Genomic DNA, 19,838 nt, shown 5'->3' on the forward strand with positions numbered 1-19,838 from the left:
CCAACACTAAAACACGGGCGGGCGCGGGAGCACGCGTCGGAAGACCGCCGCGGGCCACGATCCGCCCATCTCATTTCAGTATAATATCGAGTGGGTACAGTTGTGTTCATACAAACGCGAGCGTGCGCCTGCGCGAGTTTTAGCGTTGGCCCTAAATGTTAACTTTTCAGTGCATTTTATTAGGTCAAGGCTTTAACCCAGTATTAAAATATATCAAATGACATTGCATCCGTGCGAATCGCATATTTTTATCAACTGGAAACCACAGTAGATAACTTCGGCTACCGTACTATATAAAGTTTGTAAAATAGAACTTGTTTTATCAAAGTGGTAGTTGAGTTGCATCTAAAATGACGTACATAGTGGTGACTGAATCAGAATCGACGGAGGAAATAACTTGCAAAATAAAGGTGAATATTAAAATAGAGGTCCTAATTCAGGAATACAGGATACTATCTGGGAGCACGGCAGTGCTCCAGCCAAGCTTTTTAGCAAAGGCACGGCCGTAGCATACTTTTCTCGAAGCGGTTCGCGGCTTTTTCACACCCCCTTTATCTTCGATATTAACAAAGCTAGGGATTTAGAATTTCGGTGACTAGGAGCAAGTATTAAATTTAGCTTGACCTCCAAATTACATAACATTTCGATAAATAGTTTAATAGTTACGGATGATCAAAGTTACTACATTTTGTCACTCACTGACTGACAGATCATCAAAATTCTAAGGTACTTCTAGCAGACTTAGAACCTTGAAATTTGGCAACAAGGTAGGTTGTTATCCACAATGAAAGGAAAAATTATGAAACTGGCCAAGTGCGAGTCGGACTGGCGTACATAGGGTTCCGTACCGTAAATTTGTATGGGAGCCCCCCTAGGTTGTTATCCACAATGAAAGGAAAAATTATGAAACTGGCCAAGTGCGAGTCGGACTGGCGTACATAGGGTTCCGTACCGTAAATTTGTATGGGAGCCCCCCTTAAATCACAAGTTTATGTACTTTTTATTACTTATTATTAAAGTTGAAATACAATTAGGTATTTTCTGAAATTTTCAAAAACCTTACTTTTACCAAATGAAATGAAATATATTTATTGCAAGAATGTAGTGCATTACATAGATCTTCAAATTAAAAAAAATGTTCTAAAATCCTGCCATCCAGGTGGCGTGCAAAAGTCAAAGTAAACATTTAATATAATATTGAAAATAATTTATAGAATTACAAAATTAGAATCGATTACAAAACGAAGTCCGTAATTATTAAATTAGCATTAGAAGTCAAAATAAGTAAAACTCATAAAAAATAAGTAGCAATATGTCAAAATTACAGTAATAAATTCAATTATAATTATCCATTAGAAGTCAAAATAATGTTAAAATTACAGTAATAAATTCAATTATAATTCAGTTTATTAGTCAATAAAATTATTGTTTTCAAGCCATTTTAGTATTTTGTCAAGTATGATCTTTATTAAGTTTTGAAATAGTTGATTATTTTTACATTTAATTGCCAAAGTTGTGTCATCAGCGAATAATACTGTTTTATGATCAATATCATTGGGAAGGTCATTGATATAAAGTAAAAACAGAAAAGGGCCTAGGATACTTCCCTGAGGAACGCCGTACCATTATGGATATAGAGCAAAAAAGGCAAAAAACGTGTTTGTTGTACCTATGAGACCCCCGATTAATCATTTATTTTATTTTAGTTGGACTATTAGCTTTTATAGCGACAACAAAAGTACATAATTTGTAAAAAATTAAAATATCTAGCTATTGCGGTTCTCGAAATCTAGCCTCGTGACACACGGACGGACGACAGACAGACAGCGAAGTCTAGACTCATTAGAAATAGGCTCCCGTTTTCATCTTTTGGGCAAGGAAACCTAAAAACTGAAAAGTATAATATAAGTTTATTAAATAAAAGAAAAGATTTTTATGTTTGTGGCTTTGCAAGAACATTAAAAATGAGTTTCGACTTCATAATAATTATTTTACGTACAAAAGGAAAAATAGTGTTAACAAAGTTAGCAATGAGTTTCATTGTTAACTTTGTTAATAATTAAATTCGATTAAAATATAAATGAAATCAGAACTGCGAATTACGATATACACTCCATACTCGCTCGATAGATGGTGTAGCACTCCCTTTATATCGCAGTATCGCTTGTTTGCGGAGTATAATTATTATGGTTTAAAAAAATCCGGGATAGGTCGTGATACTCAATCGAAAGTAACATCAGTGCACGAATAGCCTCCTGAAAGTTCAAAAGTTGTTGGGCTATCGTCATAGAATTTGTACTTTGTAGAAGTACCTTCCTGTTATCATCAATTAATTTTACGACCTAGAATATATACCTAGGGATAGAGAATGGGTGCTAACCTAAGTACAGAAAAGTTTGAACGTGACCTGAAAAGAAAAGAAACCTTAAAAAAAGAAATGAAATCCCACCAAAACATTAAATGTAAAAAGGAGCCAAGCAAAATATTGCATAGCCATGCAATATAATTATCTATCGTAAAAAGTTTTCAGATCACATTCAAGCCAAGCCTTCAACTTGTTTTGTAATTTAAATCAACATTCAGTGAATTTATCAATAGTTTTCTTTATTTTATAATTACTGAGGCTTGGCAATGAGCACTAGAGAAATAATCAGCGACTGATTGGATTTATTGGGTACCATCGTTACATACTAAAAACACTTGCCGTTTGTGTAAGTATGACTATACTACCCCAAATATGAAATTTTATATTTGTTTTTCTTATGCTCATTGCCGAGCCACTATAATAATTATAAAATAAAGAAAACTATTGATAAATTCACTGAATGTTGATTTAAATTACAAAACAAGTTGAAGGCTTGGCTTGAATGTGATCTGAAAACTTTTTACGATAGATATATTGCATGGCTATGCAATATTTTGCTTGGCTCCTTTTTACATTTAATGTTTTGGTGGGATTATTATAAATTAATAAAAATGAAAAGTTGCTAAATGCTAACTTATTAACTGTGAAATAGGAGTATAAAATTGTTATGAAAATATTTGAAAAATGTCACCTGCATGAAACGGAACCTATGTCAATATAGATTGACAATTTGACACTGTTGAATCGTAATCAAATCGACCAAAAAAGGGCGGCCTAAAATGTCAGTACGAAATCGATAATTTCGATTGCAATTCCTTTACGAAGTGATTCGATATTTTTAACCGACTTCCAAAAAGGAGGAGGTTATATGTTCGGCTGTGGATATTTTTTTTAATTATCGATTATTTTTGTTAGGTTACTTCCCTACTATTATTAATTATAATGTATCACGCATATCATCTTTAAACGCATAGGCTAGTATAGTATAGTAGGTACCTATAGCAAGTGGCTATTCCCACCCAGAAAACTTTGAGATTTCCTTAAATAAATTAAGCTATTTATACCAAGGCTCTAATCGAGTTTTGGGTAAAATATTTTTAATTATAGGTCTACCAAGATCTGATGGCAAATTTGGATGACAGAATTTCAAAAAATATAACCCCCATACTACTAATATAATTATAATATCTTTAGATGGAGTTGGTGTAGGACTTGTAAAAGAATATCCAAAAACCTCTCTCTACTCTCGGTACTCGAGAGAAAAAAGTAAAAGCCTTAAAATCGCTTTGTTGAACTAAGCATTGTTACAGGGCTCAACATCCGGAACTATAAAATATTTAGAAAACCACTTTTCGAGTTTGAACCTACCGTATCATAGTCACAAAGAATATTTTGAGGTGGACGTAGAAGGCGTACTTATTCTAAATGCCCTTAATAGTCAAGGATACAAGTAAGTATAATATTTAAAATTTTATTTTTTTATTTATAATCAACTAAAATTATTATATAACGGATACGTTTTCAGAGTCATTACTCAGTCTATGGCTATCGAATATACAACTGTTGGTGGACGAAGCTTTAAAGTCCAAAAACTTGTGTGGACACTTGGAAAATTTGTATAACATAATAATCAATTAAAATAACATTTAACTTGCTTCAATGTTCGATGTAACTTCACTCTGGCAATCGCTGAGGATTCTATCTGTAAACAACTCTGGAACCTGAAAATAATAAATAGCCCGTGAAATAAAATATTTATCTCTGACCCGCTTTATTCATTCACCTGTATATTAGAACGAGGCCACAGTGCTGCGCAACTTTGCGGCATGTCACTGCAGCGTTTAGGAACATAATATGGCTTATGGGGCGATTACATTCAGCCACTGCCGCTACCGCGGCCCGGCCGGCAATATTGCCCTGAATACTTTTGCGGCGGTAGCGACGGGACTCGGAGGGTGTGAGAGTTTACTAACTTAATAAACCAGAATAAATAAATGAATTTGTTGGTAATTCTAGTTGGTATAAGTCTGTCAAAAAAGTGAATAAATTAAAAAGTGGCAAGATCGTAGTGTCATCCCTTTCAACACTACGATGTTGCCACTTTTTAATTTCTTCACTACTTTGACAGACTATAGTTACCCGTGGACTATAGGCATCTATTCGATTTAACAATGTTTCTGAAAAGCCCGGGGTGTAGTACCTGAAACGTAATAATGATAATTGATAAAATATAATAAACTAGCTGGTGCCCGTGACTTCGTCCGCGTCAGCATAGTAGATCACGTCCCAAGTATTATTTTTCAAAAATATTCTATGTACAGAATTGAGTTTCCTACGATTTTATTATATGAATAGATGACTTAGTTTGTTCCTAAAAAGGAGAAATAAGACGCAATACAAACGCCACGACACCATTTCGTTACAAGTAACAAATCCATCAAATAACACTCGAAAACCGTATGTTTAGTGTAGTTTTTAACTTTGTGTTTAACACAAAGTTAAAAACTACACACACAAACGACAATCTGTATAGATAAGATAGATAAAAGTTCATAGCAAGGCAAGGAGTGGAGATAGATACAAAGTGTAAACGAGAAATTTGTAGGAAATATGAGCTTTCATTATGTACAGAACTTTTTTTCTCTACAACGCACCTTTTTAGCGATATGAGCAAAAAACTAAAAATATTGAAACTTGAGCCCCTCCCCCCCACCCTTGGCGATATCGTAATAATATATTTCCTATGTGTTGACCCAATCTCTAAGTAATATTCGTGCAAAATTTGAAGTAAATCCATCCAGTACTTTCTGAGTTCATCCCGGACATACATACATACAAACAGACAAAAATTCTAAAAACTATATTTTTGGCTTCCATATCGATTGTAGATCACGTCCCAAGTATTATTTTTCAAAAACATTCAATGTACAGAATTGAGTTTCCTACGATTTTATTATACGTATAGATTGAAACTGAGCTAGACATTAGACAACTAATTAATTTGAATTTATTGTTCGAAAAGTACGAACTTACCGCACTATTTCTTCGGGAAAGCAACTATTTATGATATTTATATATTCCTTTAGAGAAGTGCCTGGTGTGCTGTCTATTTCTTGAATTCGTTTAAGAGCTCCAGAAGTAACAAAAAGTCTTCTTGCGCGAGCATCATTTGGTAAAATCTAAAAAATATATATATGGATCAGCCAAATTAGCACACGTACAATAAGTCTAGGTTCTGTTTAAAAAAAGAGCCTTATATCGGTGTTTATGCGTCAAAAGCGTGTAATGTTATGTCCTACCTACTAGGACATAACAAAAGAGTCGATCTGCATATTTCATGTAAGAATAAAAGTGTTATTAAAGGTTTTCAGTGAACATTTTATGCTAGATATTGTTGAGTTTTGTGGTTCTGCTAAATAATAAACCAAAAAAACAGCCAAAGAATGTCTCACACACGTGGGTTTGACATTAAATACGTAAGTTTTTAACAACGTTTTTTGGGCTCTTCAATCGGTATTTTTGTAAGCTAAAAAGATAATTTATAAGTTTAATAATCCCTTAATCTTGCTAAGTATATAAGGCATTAGTGAGAAAAATATCACATCTAGTAATAATTTGGCTACTACAGACTTTGCATATTTTTTTAAGTGTGTTTTAATGTGATCGAAGGTGTTTAAGGATACACATTACTTGAACTATTGTTTTTCGATATCACGAACTAAATGACTTTCTTTTCAGGATTATGCTTCGAAATGATCGACAAATAGAATAATTCAAGAAAATACACGCACAATTGCACGCACATTACAAGTCTATGAAAATAAGCACAAAATAGCATCTCTTGTACCCCGCGTTCCAGATGACGTTAGAAACACTCACGCTCAAGACCGTAGTTTTTCCCATTACACTAGCATGTGAGCGTCAGTGATACAAACCGAAGTGGAACGGATTATGGATCGTTTTGAGCGTTTTGAGAAAAGTTTAAAAAAAGAACTAAGTATAATTTTTTTTATACATAGGTACATTGAACCGAACTTGGATATTACGATCCCTTTCTTCAAGTAGTAAAAAAAAGTAATTTTATTGTTTATAGTTACATTTATTTTACAAATAAAATACATAATATTATATTTGTTTCGTTTTTAGTATTAAATTTTTTTACTTAGGTAAGTAATCATATTTTAATATAGTTAAACTTTTATTATATTTGAGTTTTCACATTAAATCATATTTTAATAACAAAACCACATACTTTGAATACTGACTTTTGTCACAATATACATATAAACGTTAGGTAACAATACCGCATAATGCTTAGTCAAGTACGAGTAAGTCAACAGGTATAGGAGAGATGAAAATTATATTTTATAAATCATTTGACCTTTCATTAAAGCCCGCGCCAGAAATGTGCTTCAAAGTTTGAGCAAACTTTTTTAAAACTTTGACGTGCGCAAACAGGATCACAAATATGCATGCCAGACTTGTTTTTAAATGTTTTACGGCACAGTTATTGCAAAGATGGCTGACAGATTGGACGACTATTTTTTGGACGCTATCAATCTATTTTATTTGAGTGCATTACATTTTTTATAATATAATAAAATTTTTGAGGCTTCTGCTTGAAGTAGCTCAAGAAATTCGATAACTAAGTCATTACTCCACTTAATTATTGACGTTCAAATCTCCAATTGCCAAAGTCCAAAGTTTGTGCGACAAGTGTGGCAGGCCGCACAAACTTTGAAGTTTGTTTACTTTGATGTGCGCAAAAAAACCGACTCATGATGGCAAACTACAAATGTGTGTTCAAACTTTGCACAAATAGGCAAATGTCAGTGCCACACTTGGGTATTTGCGTATTTAAACACATGTCTGGCGCCGGCATTAAAACAATGAAGGATTTTCATTTATATTTTTTAATTTTAATTTCACCAATCTTAACTAGATGGCGTAAGGATAGACACTTCTAGATTTTCTATTGGTTCCTCACCGATCTGAAATTATCTGCAGGTTGGTGTCACTGACTACATATGGGTTGTGTTTCCAAAAAATATCAGTGTACTGTCAAGTGTGACATAAATCAAAATATCTTAAACCTAAGCGATCATTGGCCTAAGCAATTAGGCCAGTACACTGGTTAATAGTTTAGGAACACGCTGACATAATAAAAACTTGTCAAACTGAAACTTGACAACTGAAAGAGTTTTGGCGGGCATGTCACTTTCAAACTTCTTCTACTTTTTATTGTTTTATATTTTACCAATAATGAATATCAAAAACCTAAATTGTGCTATTTGGGTTTTTGATATTCATTATTGGTAAAATATTAGCCATTAAATATCCGTTATCTTGCACAAGTGCAGGTAAGATGTCAAAACCAAAATGTATAATTCCTATGACATTTGGTGTGAATATCGGTAAATAGGGCTATTTCTTCCGTGAATTTTAGCTAAAACATCGTTATAATAACTTTATTATTCTATTCATTGGAATATTATTGCGTCTTTTTCAAATTGAAATGTATCAAGTTTTACATTCTTTTGCCCAGTTTTGTAGCAATTATTGATGGTATTCCCTGGTATTACCGATAGTTGTCTACCCATACGCCATCTAGTTACTAAAATGGAAACTGTTTGACAATCAAATTAAAAAAATAGGAAAATCCCTCATTTATTCTCCAATCAAAATATTTCATTAAATGTTATTTAATTTATTTAAGTACTTAATTAAAATATTATTTGTAATGAAATAATATAAAGTTTTTTTGTCTCTACTCTCTCCTGAAAACTTTCCGAACATGGCTTTCGCGATATAGTAACGTTAAAATTAAAAAAAAACTAGAACGCCCATTTTGACCCATCTTCGTCAAGAGTGGTTTTGAGCGAAAATGATGACGTCATGAGTGACGTCAAAGCCGCGATCAAAACCAAGGCAGAAGAAGAACGTTTTGAGCGTTTTGGTCAAAATTAACGTCATCTGGAACGCAGCCTATATAATACTTTCCCCGCGTTCCAGATGACGTTAGAAACGCTCACGCTTAAGACCGTAGTTTTTCCCGTTCCACTAGCTTGTGAGCGTCAGTGATACAAACCCAAGTGGAACGGATTATGGATCGTTTTGAGAAAAGTTTAAAAAAAGAACTATTTTTTTTTATACATAGGTACATTGAACCGAACTTGGATATTACGATCCTTTTCTTCAAGTCGTAAATAAAAGTAATTTTATTGATTATAGTTACATTTATTTTAATAAAATATGTAGGTACATAATATTATATTTGTTTCGTTTTTAGTATTAATTTTTTTTTACTTAAGTAATCATATTTTAATATAGTTAAACTTTTATTATATTTGAGTTTTCACATTTAATCATATTTTAATAACAAAACCACATATTTTGAATATTGACTATTGTCACAATATACATATAAACGTTAGGTAACAATACCGCATAATGCTTAGTCAAGTACGAGTAAGTCAACAGGTATAGGAGAGATGAGATGTTATTTAATTTATTTAATTAAAATATTATTTGTAATGAAATAATATAAAATTTTTTTGTCTCTACTCTCTCCTGAAAACTTTCCAAACATGGCTTTCTCGATATAGTTACGTTAAATTTTTTTAAAAACTAGAACGCCCACTTTGACCCATCTTCGTCAAGAGTCGTTTTGAGCGAAAATGATGACGTCATGAGTGACGTCATAGCCGCTATCAAAACGACCCCGGTCGCCAAAGGGAACGGCAGAAGGGGACGTTTTGAGCGTTTTGGTCAAAATTAACGTCATCTGGAACGCAGCCTTTATCTATGGTCATGACGCATTTCATACGTGTCAAATGTCAGAAACATCTGTTTGTTTATTTACGTTTCGCAATAACCTTTGCTACAATCAAACAAGAGTTACAAGTTACAACTAATTACAAGAGTTTATCAAAATGGCTGGAAGAGGCAGAGGGCGAGGAAGCGGAACCTCTTTAACTCAAGAGCAAATGCAAGCCTTGGGAATCACTCGAGGAGACAACACTCCACAAATATTAACACCGCCTCCTTTGTTTCCTAAGCTCGAAACTAAACCCCTGCCACTCGTATCCGATGCTGCGACTGACTACATGGTTATAGTCAAAGATCAATTCATCGAGTATCTACAAGAATCTCCAGCATTCGTTAAAATCAACACTCGCACCGATGGCATAGAAAGGTATTCCGATAAATACAAACTTCTAGCGCTAAATGCGAAAAGGGGTAGAGTATTAGACTGCGTATGGACAAACATGCCGCCTGAGTTACGGCCGCAGGCGAGAAAAATGAGAACCGTCACTAGAAAGAGGAAACTGGAGGACCCAGCAGAAATAGCCAAAAGGCTGCAAAATTTAGAAAGCAAAGAAAAAGAGGAATCTACGGAAGACAACGAGATGGACGAGAATGAAGCCACTGTAAAAAAAGAGGGAGAGGATAATGATGATGATATAGAAGATGAACAGGAGCAAGAAGAAGAAATAGATGACGGTACAGATTATGCTAATAACTATTTTGATAACGGAGAAGACTATGAGGAGGAAGACGACAATCTGGATGATGGGCCAGTGTATTAAAGGTTACTGTTATTATTCAACATATATTATGATTACTGCTCTTTGCTGCAATATGTACAATGCTATCCCCAATCTGATATATTTTTCAGTAACATTTAGAGAATGGCATTCAGTCCTGTTAAAATTTGTCATGTTTTTAACTCTTTGGGTTTAGTAAACATTTAAATATTAGAATACACTAAAACGTTAAACGACCATGTAAAATAACAATGTATTATGTCACAAAATATGTAGTAAACTACAATAAATTTTACACTTACTTTAGCATATTGAGCAAGGACATATTTGAGTATATCATTAGGTGCCGCATGCAGAAGTGGCTCTAATGCAGGTCTGTGCAAACAGCACTGGATTGACTGTTTCAAAGCACAACACACTCTCGCTCTTAGGTCAGATGATGACTTTGGACTTGTATATAACTAAAATAATAATTTACTTTAAGAATTGTTTTATTAATTCATGAAGCCCTAAGCGGCCGCATCCGGCGGCGATAACAATAAAAAAGCTATTGTGTATCGTTATTCCACAATCGATGGGTTAATAAAAAATACTATAAAAAAGAATGACTACTGTTAGTTTATGACATAACTAGCTGACAGACGTTGTCCTATCTAATGATGATTATTTAATTAGAATTGGTATAATTAAGAAAAAAATAGATTAAAATTAGTATCTCTATGCCAAAATTCATCAAAATAGATTAAATTTTAAATAGTTTAGGCGAAAATCATAAAAGTTTATTGTGCCGCAACCATACATTTTCTGGGACAAAAAGTATCCCTTATCCTTTCCCGAGACTCAAAGTATTTCCATAGCAAATTACATCTAAAAAGATTAAATAGTTTAAGCGTAAATCATAAAAGTTTATTGTGCAGTAACTGTACATTTTCCGGGACAAAAATTATCCTCTGTCCTTTCTCGAGACTGAAAGTCCATAACAAATTTCATCAAAATAGATTGAATAGTTTAGGCGGAAATCATAAAAGTATATTGTGCAGTAACCATACTTTTTTTCGGGATAAAATGTATTCTATATCCTTCTCTGGAACTCAAAGTATCTCGATACCAAATTTCAGCAAAATCGGTCCAGCCGTTTACACGTGATGTCGTGACCAAGGGATACCTATTTGGATTCATTTTTATTATCCAAATATCCCTAGATCAGTATAGAAATTATAAAAATAAATTGCTTGCTTAGCATCTTTAAAAGTCCTATTGTTAATAGAATAAAGTGTTACATACTTGCAAGAGTTTAGGAAAAACATTAGTGACAGCAACAGCCAGACTATGTTGCGGTGAATGTTTTGCAATGTGCCCCAGCGTCCAAGCAGCAGCACACAATTCCGCATCTTGTGAATCTTCATTCTGTAGTGCATCTACCAGTGCTAGTATAGCCTAAAAAATATTCAAATTTGGTTAGACTTTATGACTTTTTTTATGAAATAAGGGGGCAAACGAGCACACGGGTCAACCTGATGGAAAGCAACTTCCGTCGCCCATGGACACTCGCAGCATCAGAAGAGCTGCAGGTGCGTTGCCAGCCTTTTAAAAGGGAATAGGGTAATAAGGGAGGGTAGGGATGGGAAGGGAAGGGAATAGGGGAGGGTAGGGTAGGGGATTGGGCCTCCGGTAAACTCACTCGGCGAAACACAGCGCAAGCGCTGTTTCACGCCGGTTTTCTGTGAGAACGTAGTATTTCTCCGGTTTAGCCGGCCCATTCGTGCCGAAGCATAGCTCTCCCACGTATAAACTATTGACTTTATTTGACTTTTTGTGGAAAAGAGGAAGAATGTTAAGTTTTTTTTTTATATAAATGTGACTGCAATGAAACAAACCTTTGATTCTATAACAGCCATTGAAAGTTGATCAGACTGTCCAGCTATGAATCCCAAAGCCATGCAAGCGGGTATCATGCATCCTGCGGTTCTCTCGCTTAACAACTCAACTAGAGGACCGCAGCCACCAGAGTTAACAACCAGCTGGGCTAGCTATACAGAAAATCCTCTTATAGATCTATCAGAATCTGATGGCAAAAAGTGAGAAAATAAATTGACTCTAGCGATACTGGGGTAATTGGAATAAAACATTTTGATCCTTTTCTTTGTGTTAAACATGCAAATATAAAAATGTATCCAATGATCAAGGATATTTTTTGAAAATCAGCTGTCAAAAATTGCCATCAGATTCTTGTAGACCTATAATTACCTATTTTGAAATTACTAGTAGAAAAATGTATGGTGTCTGCGACCGTGACTACTATTTATGTAGTACACTGTACACTAGAATATAGCTGGGCACCGTTAATGAAATAGTTAACTTCGTTAATCGTTAGTCCGTTAAAAAAATGTTAGCTTCGTTAAACGTTAAAGCGTTATGTCGGCTGTACACTCTCGCCGAGACACAGCGAGGCGGCCCAAGTGCGAGAGTGTAAATGGGTGCGCTCGCCTCGTCTCGCCTGTCTCGGACCCTCTCGGTCCGTTGTCGGTATTTTACGCCCGAGACAAAGGGTCTCGCGAGGAAAGCGAGCGCATTACTGTACACTCTCGCGTTTTTTCACTACTAGTCGCGCCGCTAGACAGTGCAGAACAGAAAAATAACAATAATAAACGTCATTATCAGTCATTATCTGTGAGAAATAAAATTAAATATGATTATAGATCTTTGGATTACATTGATATCTTTCGATGCATAGAGAAAAATAATGGTCCATCTTCTCTGAGTTCATAACTGCAATTGAACTAAGCGAGAATGTACATAATCGCACTCGAGCAAGGGGCTCTCGCATGAGACTCTCGCCCGGGAGCTCTCGGCGAGAGTGTACAGCCGACATTACATTTCGGACGAATGAGGGATTTTCCTATATTTTTAATTTGATTGTCAAACAGTTTCTATTTCAGTAACTAGATGGCGTATGGGTAGACAACTATTGGTAATACCACGGAATACCATCAATAATTGCTACAAAACTGGGCAAAAGAATGTAAAACTTGATACGTTTCAATTTGCAAAAGACGCAATAATATTCCAATGAATAGGATAATAAAGTTATTATAACGATGTTTTAGCTAAAACTTACGGAAGAAATAGCCCTATTTACCGATATTCACACCTGTTCGCGCCAAACTTTAGCGCGACGAATGTGGCAGTTGGCAACACTGCGCATGAGTCTGCGCTGTCAGCTGTCATACGTTTGATGCAGTTCGACACAGTCCATTACCGGCGCGCGATCGTTACATATGAAAAATATCGGCTAGCCGTTTCCGTGATTCGCGATAAATCCTCAGCTCAGTGAAATAGAAGGTGACAGTGTCGTGTGACTGCGAGCATCAGCACATCAGCTCATCCCATCTCAGCTCATCTGCCCAGCTACCTCAGCCACCAGGTAACCCCAGTTTCCTTTCTGCCCATCGTTGTAGTGTAGGGGTCCTCGCCCCTACACTTTCTGGTCCTTCGAGCCGTCCAGTGACCTTTCTGGTCATTTCGAGCCTTTCAGCACACTCCCTAGTCCATAGCGAGCCTAGGAATATTTTTTTTTCACCCACCCGCTTTAATGCCCCGCCCGGCGAAAATTAAAACTACAGTTCATTCTGCTCATATTTCTGCCTTATCTTATTAGAATCCCTTTTTATTATTAATATTCTATCGAATTAAGTAACCTCCGCCCATTTTTTACCTGCTTACGGCAATATTTTTGCAGAATTTGCCAAATACGATTTTGTTCGTCCGCCATATTAAGTAATAATTTGCATAGGTAATTTAATCCCCTATCATCTAATTGTGTAATTGTAATCGCATTATTTTCAGCCCATATATTGCGTCTATATTGCATTTAAATTAAATTCCCGAATATATTTCAGCCCAAACACCAATATAAAAATATCTTCAACATAATTCCGTCGGGTTATAAGAACAAAGAAACTTTCATACATCACATAGTTTGTGCCTATTACATTAAGTGATAATATTGTTCAGCTCATTGAAATATTTACAGTTGTTTTTGTTAACTTAGCACTTAGGTACTTCGACTTAATTACTCGCCTTATCGCGATCGATCTTTCGCCGCGCGCGCATACCTCAGCACCTCCGCTCCGATAAGAAACATCTGTTAATTGTTTTTAATAACTATTACAATAACAAGCGTCTTAGGTATCGCATTTAAACGTTTTATGTCTCCGCTCATTACATAATATTGCTGTTACCAAGTTATACTTGCGTTAGAATTCAGATATACTAACTCAGCACATTACTATAACACTTTACTATTTTTTCAACATAGTTTATACTATTTATAACTACTTATATACATTTTTATCAGCTCGTTAAGGTTCCTTTACACTAGCATGCCTACTAAATCGCAAGCTGCCGTTTTCAGAGAGGCCGTAAAAGCTTTCAGTCGGCTCAAAGAAATTGCGACAGCACTTTCTAGTGGCGACTCCAAGGAGTCTTCTCAAACATTAAGAAAGGAGTTTAATGCGCGTCTTAAGGAAGTCCCCTATCAAAAAACAAGGTTAGAAAATATTTATCATGACATTCTAGACGACCCAAACTTATCCCAAGATAACGAAAAACTATATACGTCCAATTACGACAGTGCGATTTCGGACTATTATTTTATTTTAACGGCGGCCGAAAATACACAAAGTACTTCGGAGACTCCTCAGCTCACTTCTTCCGTTTTGCCTAAAATTGAGCTTCCGAAGTTTGATTCGTTAGTTGAAGAATGGCCTTCTTTTATTACGATTTTCCGTAGTCTGATGGACGACATGGCAACGTTGTCGGACGCGGTAAAATTACATTACCTGCTCTCATGCCTGTCGGGGGAGGCATTATCCATGGTTTCTCATCTAAAAATCACTAACGAGAATTATAGTGTTGCGCTCGACATACTAACACGTCGATATGAAAACCGTCGCGTGTTGATCGACAGGTTTGTCGATATTATACTCGGTCTGCCCAATATTCATATACGCTCGAGTATCCGAGCTACTTTTCTCACTCCGCTCATCTCAGCTCAAAGCGCATTAAAAAACTTAAACTTGCCTATGGACAGCAATTATGTTTTTGTTTCAATTGTAGTCCGTAAACTACAGGGGGAGCTCCGCACATTATTCGAGAGGAGATACGGCGCATCTGATGTCCTGCCCACTTTAGATAATTTAATCTCTTTTTTAGAAGAGCACGCGCGCTGCATCGAGACAGAATGTCCGACGCCAGCGCGCACTGAGTCTCAAGGTCAAGCGGGACCTTCCCGTCAACAACCCCCCTCCCCCCGCTCTCCGCGCAGTCTCCGCTTTAGACCCATAAGCCCCGCGTATCAGCGCTCGCCTTCAGCACATACCATGCGTACCCCGCATGTCAGCCCAGCTCCATCTCATTCTCGCCAACACTATGCACCCCCCTCTCCCCCCCGACAAGTTCAGCACGTATACTCAGCTCAAGCCAGTTTTAAATCTAAGTTTTACTGCCCATATTGTAGGTCTACAGAACACAAATTAATAGCTTGTCCCAAGTATAACCATCAGCCCATTCAAGGACGTTGGGACTTTATCGAGTCAAAAGGTAGATGTCGTAAATGTTTAGGTCCTCACTACGAAAACGAATGTAGGTCAACTGGCGCCTGCAAGGATTGTGGTAGTCCAAATCATCACACTTCTCTTCATCGTCATGATGCACCACGCTCGCCTACATCATCAGCTCATTTACTTCCTGCTCACCTGCGCGCGCAGCCCCGTCGTCGTGATAATAATAATAATACTCATACCTACACATCTAATACTAACCATACGATCGTTCATCATCAACCATCTACATCTCATCAGTCGCATTCATCTTCGCCTCATAATAATAATAATAACAAACAATGACTACCTACCATCACGGAGCATTCAGAGTTAGAAAATCAGCCCAATAATTTAAATAATAATTTTTCTCATAAATTCGCTCATAACTCAGCTCATAATTCAGCTCATAATGATTCCGCTCAAGTTAATACTACTCAGCATAATAATAACTCATTACAAACTCCCATATTATTACCTACAGTTGTTTTGAAAATTTCAGATAAATATGGTAACTATCATAAAGCACGCGCATTACTTGATTGTGGTAGTATGATAACTTTAATTACTCAACGCTTAGTAAAAACACTTAATTTACAACCGAAACATTGCTCATTAAAAATTACAGGCGTTGGAGATCAGCACATACAAAATTCTAAAGGTCATGTTTCGATTACTTTTCGGCCCACACGTAGTGACACGCCTTCTATCACAACTTCCGCTCATATTTTGAAGGATGTCACAGGTTACCTACCTATGCAAAAAATTCCCGATGTAGTACATGACTCGGAAAGTCAGCTTATTCCTTTAGCGGATCACAATTATCATACTCCTGCGCCCATCGATCTCATTTTAGGCTCAGATGTTTTAGGCCATGTGTTAGATGGTACTAAGGTGACTTTGGGCCCGGGGAAGCCCATAGCCTTCGGCACGATTTTTGATTTTGCACTCATAGGTCCCATTAAACAATTATATGATAACTCAGTAGTTCAAGTTAACTCCGCTCATATCGCTCATTTGACTCATTCCGCTCAATCCGCTCATTCTGTTCATTCTCATTCTCATCAAGATATAAATAAAAGTCTAGAACGATTCTGGGAGTCAGAAGAACCCCAGCCGCGTCCAACTCACTCAAACCCATTACATGAACAATGTGAAGACTTATTCCGCTCAACTACTACTCGTAACCGATCGGGACGTTATATCGTAACTCTTCCATTTTTATCGAATGCTCCGCAATTAGGTAGTACACATGCTATTGCTCTCCGTAGATTTCTCAACTTAGAAAAGCGATTACAATCCGACCTTTCATTCCGCTCAAAATACATAGATTTTATGAACGAATACATAAACTTAGGCCACATGACACCTTGTCATCCTTCTACTTTTACACATAAACCTCATTATTATATTCCTCATCATGGTATATTTAAATCAGGTACTGATAAACTCCGCACAGTATTCGATGGCAGTTGTAAGTCATCCAATGGTGTCAGCCTTAATGATTGCCTACATACAGGCCCCGCCCTTCAGCGTGATATTGTCGATATAATTCTGACATTCAGGACTCATCGTGTAGTCTTTACCACAGATATAAAAATGATGTTTAGAAATATTATTATCAATCCAGATCAACGTTATTATCAGCTCATACTCTGGAGATCGTCTCCTGATCGACCTTTACTCACATATGCGCTCAACACTGTTACATACGGATTACGTTCAAGTCCTTATCATGCTATCCGCACATTATTACAACTAGCTGATGATGAAGGTCATCGCTATCCCCAAGCTGCTCATGTATTACGTAACTCCATATTCGTAGATGATATTCTCTGTGGTCATGACTCCATAGAAGAAGCTTCAGCTCTCCAATCTCAGCTCATTAATTTATTATCGCTTGGTGGTTTTCAGCTCAGTAAATGGAAATCTAACACTCCTCAACTCTTACAACGTTTCCCAGAGGATCAATGCGAAATGCCTAAGGACTTTGACATCAGCTCAGACTCTCCATCTGTTAAGGTCTTAGGTATTAGATGGATTCCGCAGTCTGATGAATTTACATATCACATTTCAGTACCGCCAATTACTTACATAACAAAGCGATCCATACTCAGCACTGTAGCTTCTCTTTATGATCCAAACGGTTGGATCACTCCTGTCACGCAAAGTTACTTCTACAAAAATTGTGGTTGCTCAAATTGGATTGGGACGACCCCACTCCAGATAACATTACACAAGACTGGCAGCGCATTTCTCATGATCTTCCGCACATCTCAAACATACATGTTCCCAGACACGTAGCTCCGCACAAATTAACTTCTACATACTCACTTCATGGCTTCGCAGATGCCTCAGAAAATGGTTTTGCTGCAGTCGTATATTTACACGAATTAAATCACGACGGATCGGCTAACGTTCAACTCATAATAGCTAAATCTAAGGTAGCCCCTATTAAAAATAAACTCACAATTCCTAAATTAGAATTATCCGCGGCTACACTTTTATCTCAACTCATGTCTCGTGTCTCTCAACATCTCTCCGCTCATCTCACAATATCTCAACACGTCTGTTGGTCAGACAGCACCATTGTACTCGCGTGGATTAAAACTCCTACTCATCGTTTACAAACATTTGAAGCTAACAGAGTAACCAAAATTACTAATAACTCTCTCTCACTCATCTGGCGTCATGTACCTACACATTTAAACTCTGCTGATTGTGCCAGCAGAGGAATCTCAGCACATTCTCTTCTTTCGCATAGTTTATGGTGGTCTCCTCCTTGGCTCAAACTGCCAGAGGATACCTGGCCCAAGATGCCTTCAGCTCACACTCGACAGGAATTACCTGGATTCAAACCTAAACAAGTTCCATGTCATTTCACAATCCCCGGTATAGATAGTGATCTTCTTACACGATTCAGCTCATTAGATAAACTTATCGGCGTCACAGCGTACATGCGACGATTTATTTCTAACTGTAAATTACCTACACACTCGCGAGAACTAGGTCCGCTAACTGTAAATGAACGTAGACAAGCTCTGCTCTTCTGGATCCGCTCTGTTCAACAGAACTCCTTCGCAGAAGACATTCACCGCCTGCAAATTAACAAACTCTGCACAGTTAGGTTACAACGATTATCACCTTTTATGCAGGACGGTCTTCTTCGAGTAGGTGGTAGACTCACTCGCTCAGAACTCACATACGATGCACAGCATCCATTCATACTGCCTAGTTCTAGTCCGCTCACAGACCTTATCATCGATCACTATCATCGTATTCATTGTCACCCTGGCACCGATACATTACACGCTATATTACGTCAACAATTCTGGATATTATCAGCACGCCGCATCATTCGACATAAAACGTATAAATGTATAAGATGTTTCCGTTGCCGCGCTCAGCCCGAAATGCCTGTCATGGCTGACCTTCCAGCCGACAGAGTTATACCTCAGCCCGTATTTAGTCACGTGTCTACAGATTTTGCCGGCCCATTTTTACTTAAATCGAGTCAACTACGAAATGCTAAGTTAATAAAAGGTTACTTTTGTATATTCGTTTGTCTCACTACAAAGGCGGTTCACTTGGAACCCGTATCCGCACTTTCTACAGATGCATTTATTGCCACGTTACAAAGATTTTGCTCACGTCGCGGTGTTCCCGTTTTAATACGTTCCGATTGCGGCACAAACTATGTAGGTGCTAGGAATCAGCTCCTAGAAGTTCAACAATTTCTCAATGACAATAATGACGCCATTTGCCATAAACTCTCAGCTCAAGATATAACTTGGTTACTTAATCCGCCCAAGGCCCCGTGGATGGGAGGCATCCACGAGATTAATGTTAAATCTACCAAGCAACTTCTCTACCGTGTAATCGGTGAACAACGCCTCACATTTGAGGAATTCTCAACTCTGCTCGCTAGAATTGAGGCCGTATTAAATTCTCGGCCTATCAGCCCACTATCGTCCGATCCTACGGACTATCAGCCCCTCACAGCCGGCCATTTCCTCATAGGCCGTCCGCTCAGAGCTCTTCCCGAGCACACAATAGATGACAGAGTCATCTCCCCCCTTAAGCGCTTTCAGCTCATTCAATCTCTCTCTCAGCGTTTTTGGGCTCTCTGGACCAAGTCCTACCTCCATACCCTTCAAATCCGCTCCAAATGGCTTTCCTCTTCCTCTCCACCCAAAATTGGGGAACTGGTTCTGCTCAAAGAAGACAATCTGCCTCCGCTCCAATGGAAGATGGGAAGAATCACACGCCTACTACCTGGGAAGGATGGAGTCATCAGAGTTGTGGACTTGGCCACCTCACAAGGCC

At 37.2% G+C, this 19,838-nt stretch overlaps 3 protein-coding genes across 3 annotated transcripts in view; 2 read left to right on the plus strand and 1 right to left on the minus strand.

The window, feature by feature from the left end:
* The first annotated feature begins 277 nt into the window (after positions 1–277).
* LOC121738284 lies at positions 278–4,130 on the plus strand. Its single transcript, XM_042130247.1, has 3 exons — positions 278–410; positions 3,676–3,815; positions 3,891–4,130. Exons 1-3 carry the CDS (start codon positions 351–353, stop codon positions 3,985–3,987), a joined length of 297 nt encoding a protein of 98 aa, XP_041986181.1. The 5' UTR covers positions 278–350; the 3' UTR covers positions 3,988–4,130.
* LOC121738334 (sperm-associated antigen 6-like) overlaps positions 3,966–19,838 on the minus strand; it is a 31,426-nt gene continuing 15,553 nt past the window's right edge. Inside the window, exons 9-14 of the mRNA XM_042130312.1 lie at positions 11,790–11,942; positions 11,197–11,349; positions 10,215–10,373; positions 5,399–5,544; positions 4,505–4,565; positions 3,966–4,086 (exon numbers count right to left, since the gene is read on the minus strand). Of these exons, the coding sequence (XP_041986246.1) occupies positions 4,012–4,086; positions 4,505–4,565; positions 5,399–5,544; positions 10,215–10,373; positions 11,197–11,349; positions 11,790–11,942 (747 nt within the window). The 3' untranslated portion in view covers positions 3,966–4,011. The remainder of the gene's footprint in view (positions 4,087–4,504; positions 4,566–5,398; positions 5,545–10,214; positions 10,374–11,196; positions 11,350–11,789; positions 11,943–19,838) is intronic.
* On the plus strand, positions 9,229–9,976 carry LOC121738335 (DNA-directed RNA polymerase III subunit RPC7-like). The gene has a single exon (XM_042130313.1). The coding sequence runs from the start codon at positions 9,298–9,300 to the stop codon at positions 9,952–9,954; it is 657 nt and encodes a 218-aa protein (XP_041986247.1). The 5' UTR covers positions 9,229–9,297; the 3' UTR covers positions 9,955–9,976.

The sequence above is a fragment of the Aricia agestis genome, chromosome Z (assembly GCF_905147365.1).
Source record: "Aricia agestis chromosome Z, ilAriAges1.1, whole genome shotgun sequence".
Taxonomy (NCBI): Eukaryota; Metazoa; Arthropoda; class Insecta; order Lepidoptera; family Lycaenidae; genus Aricia; species Aricia agestis.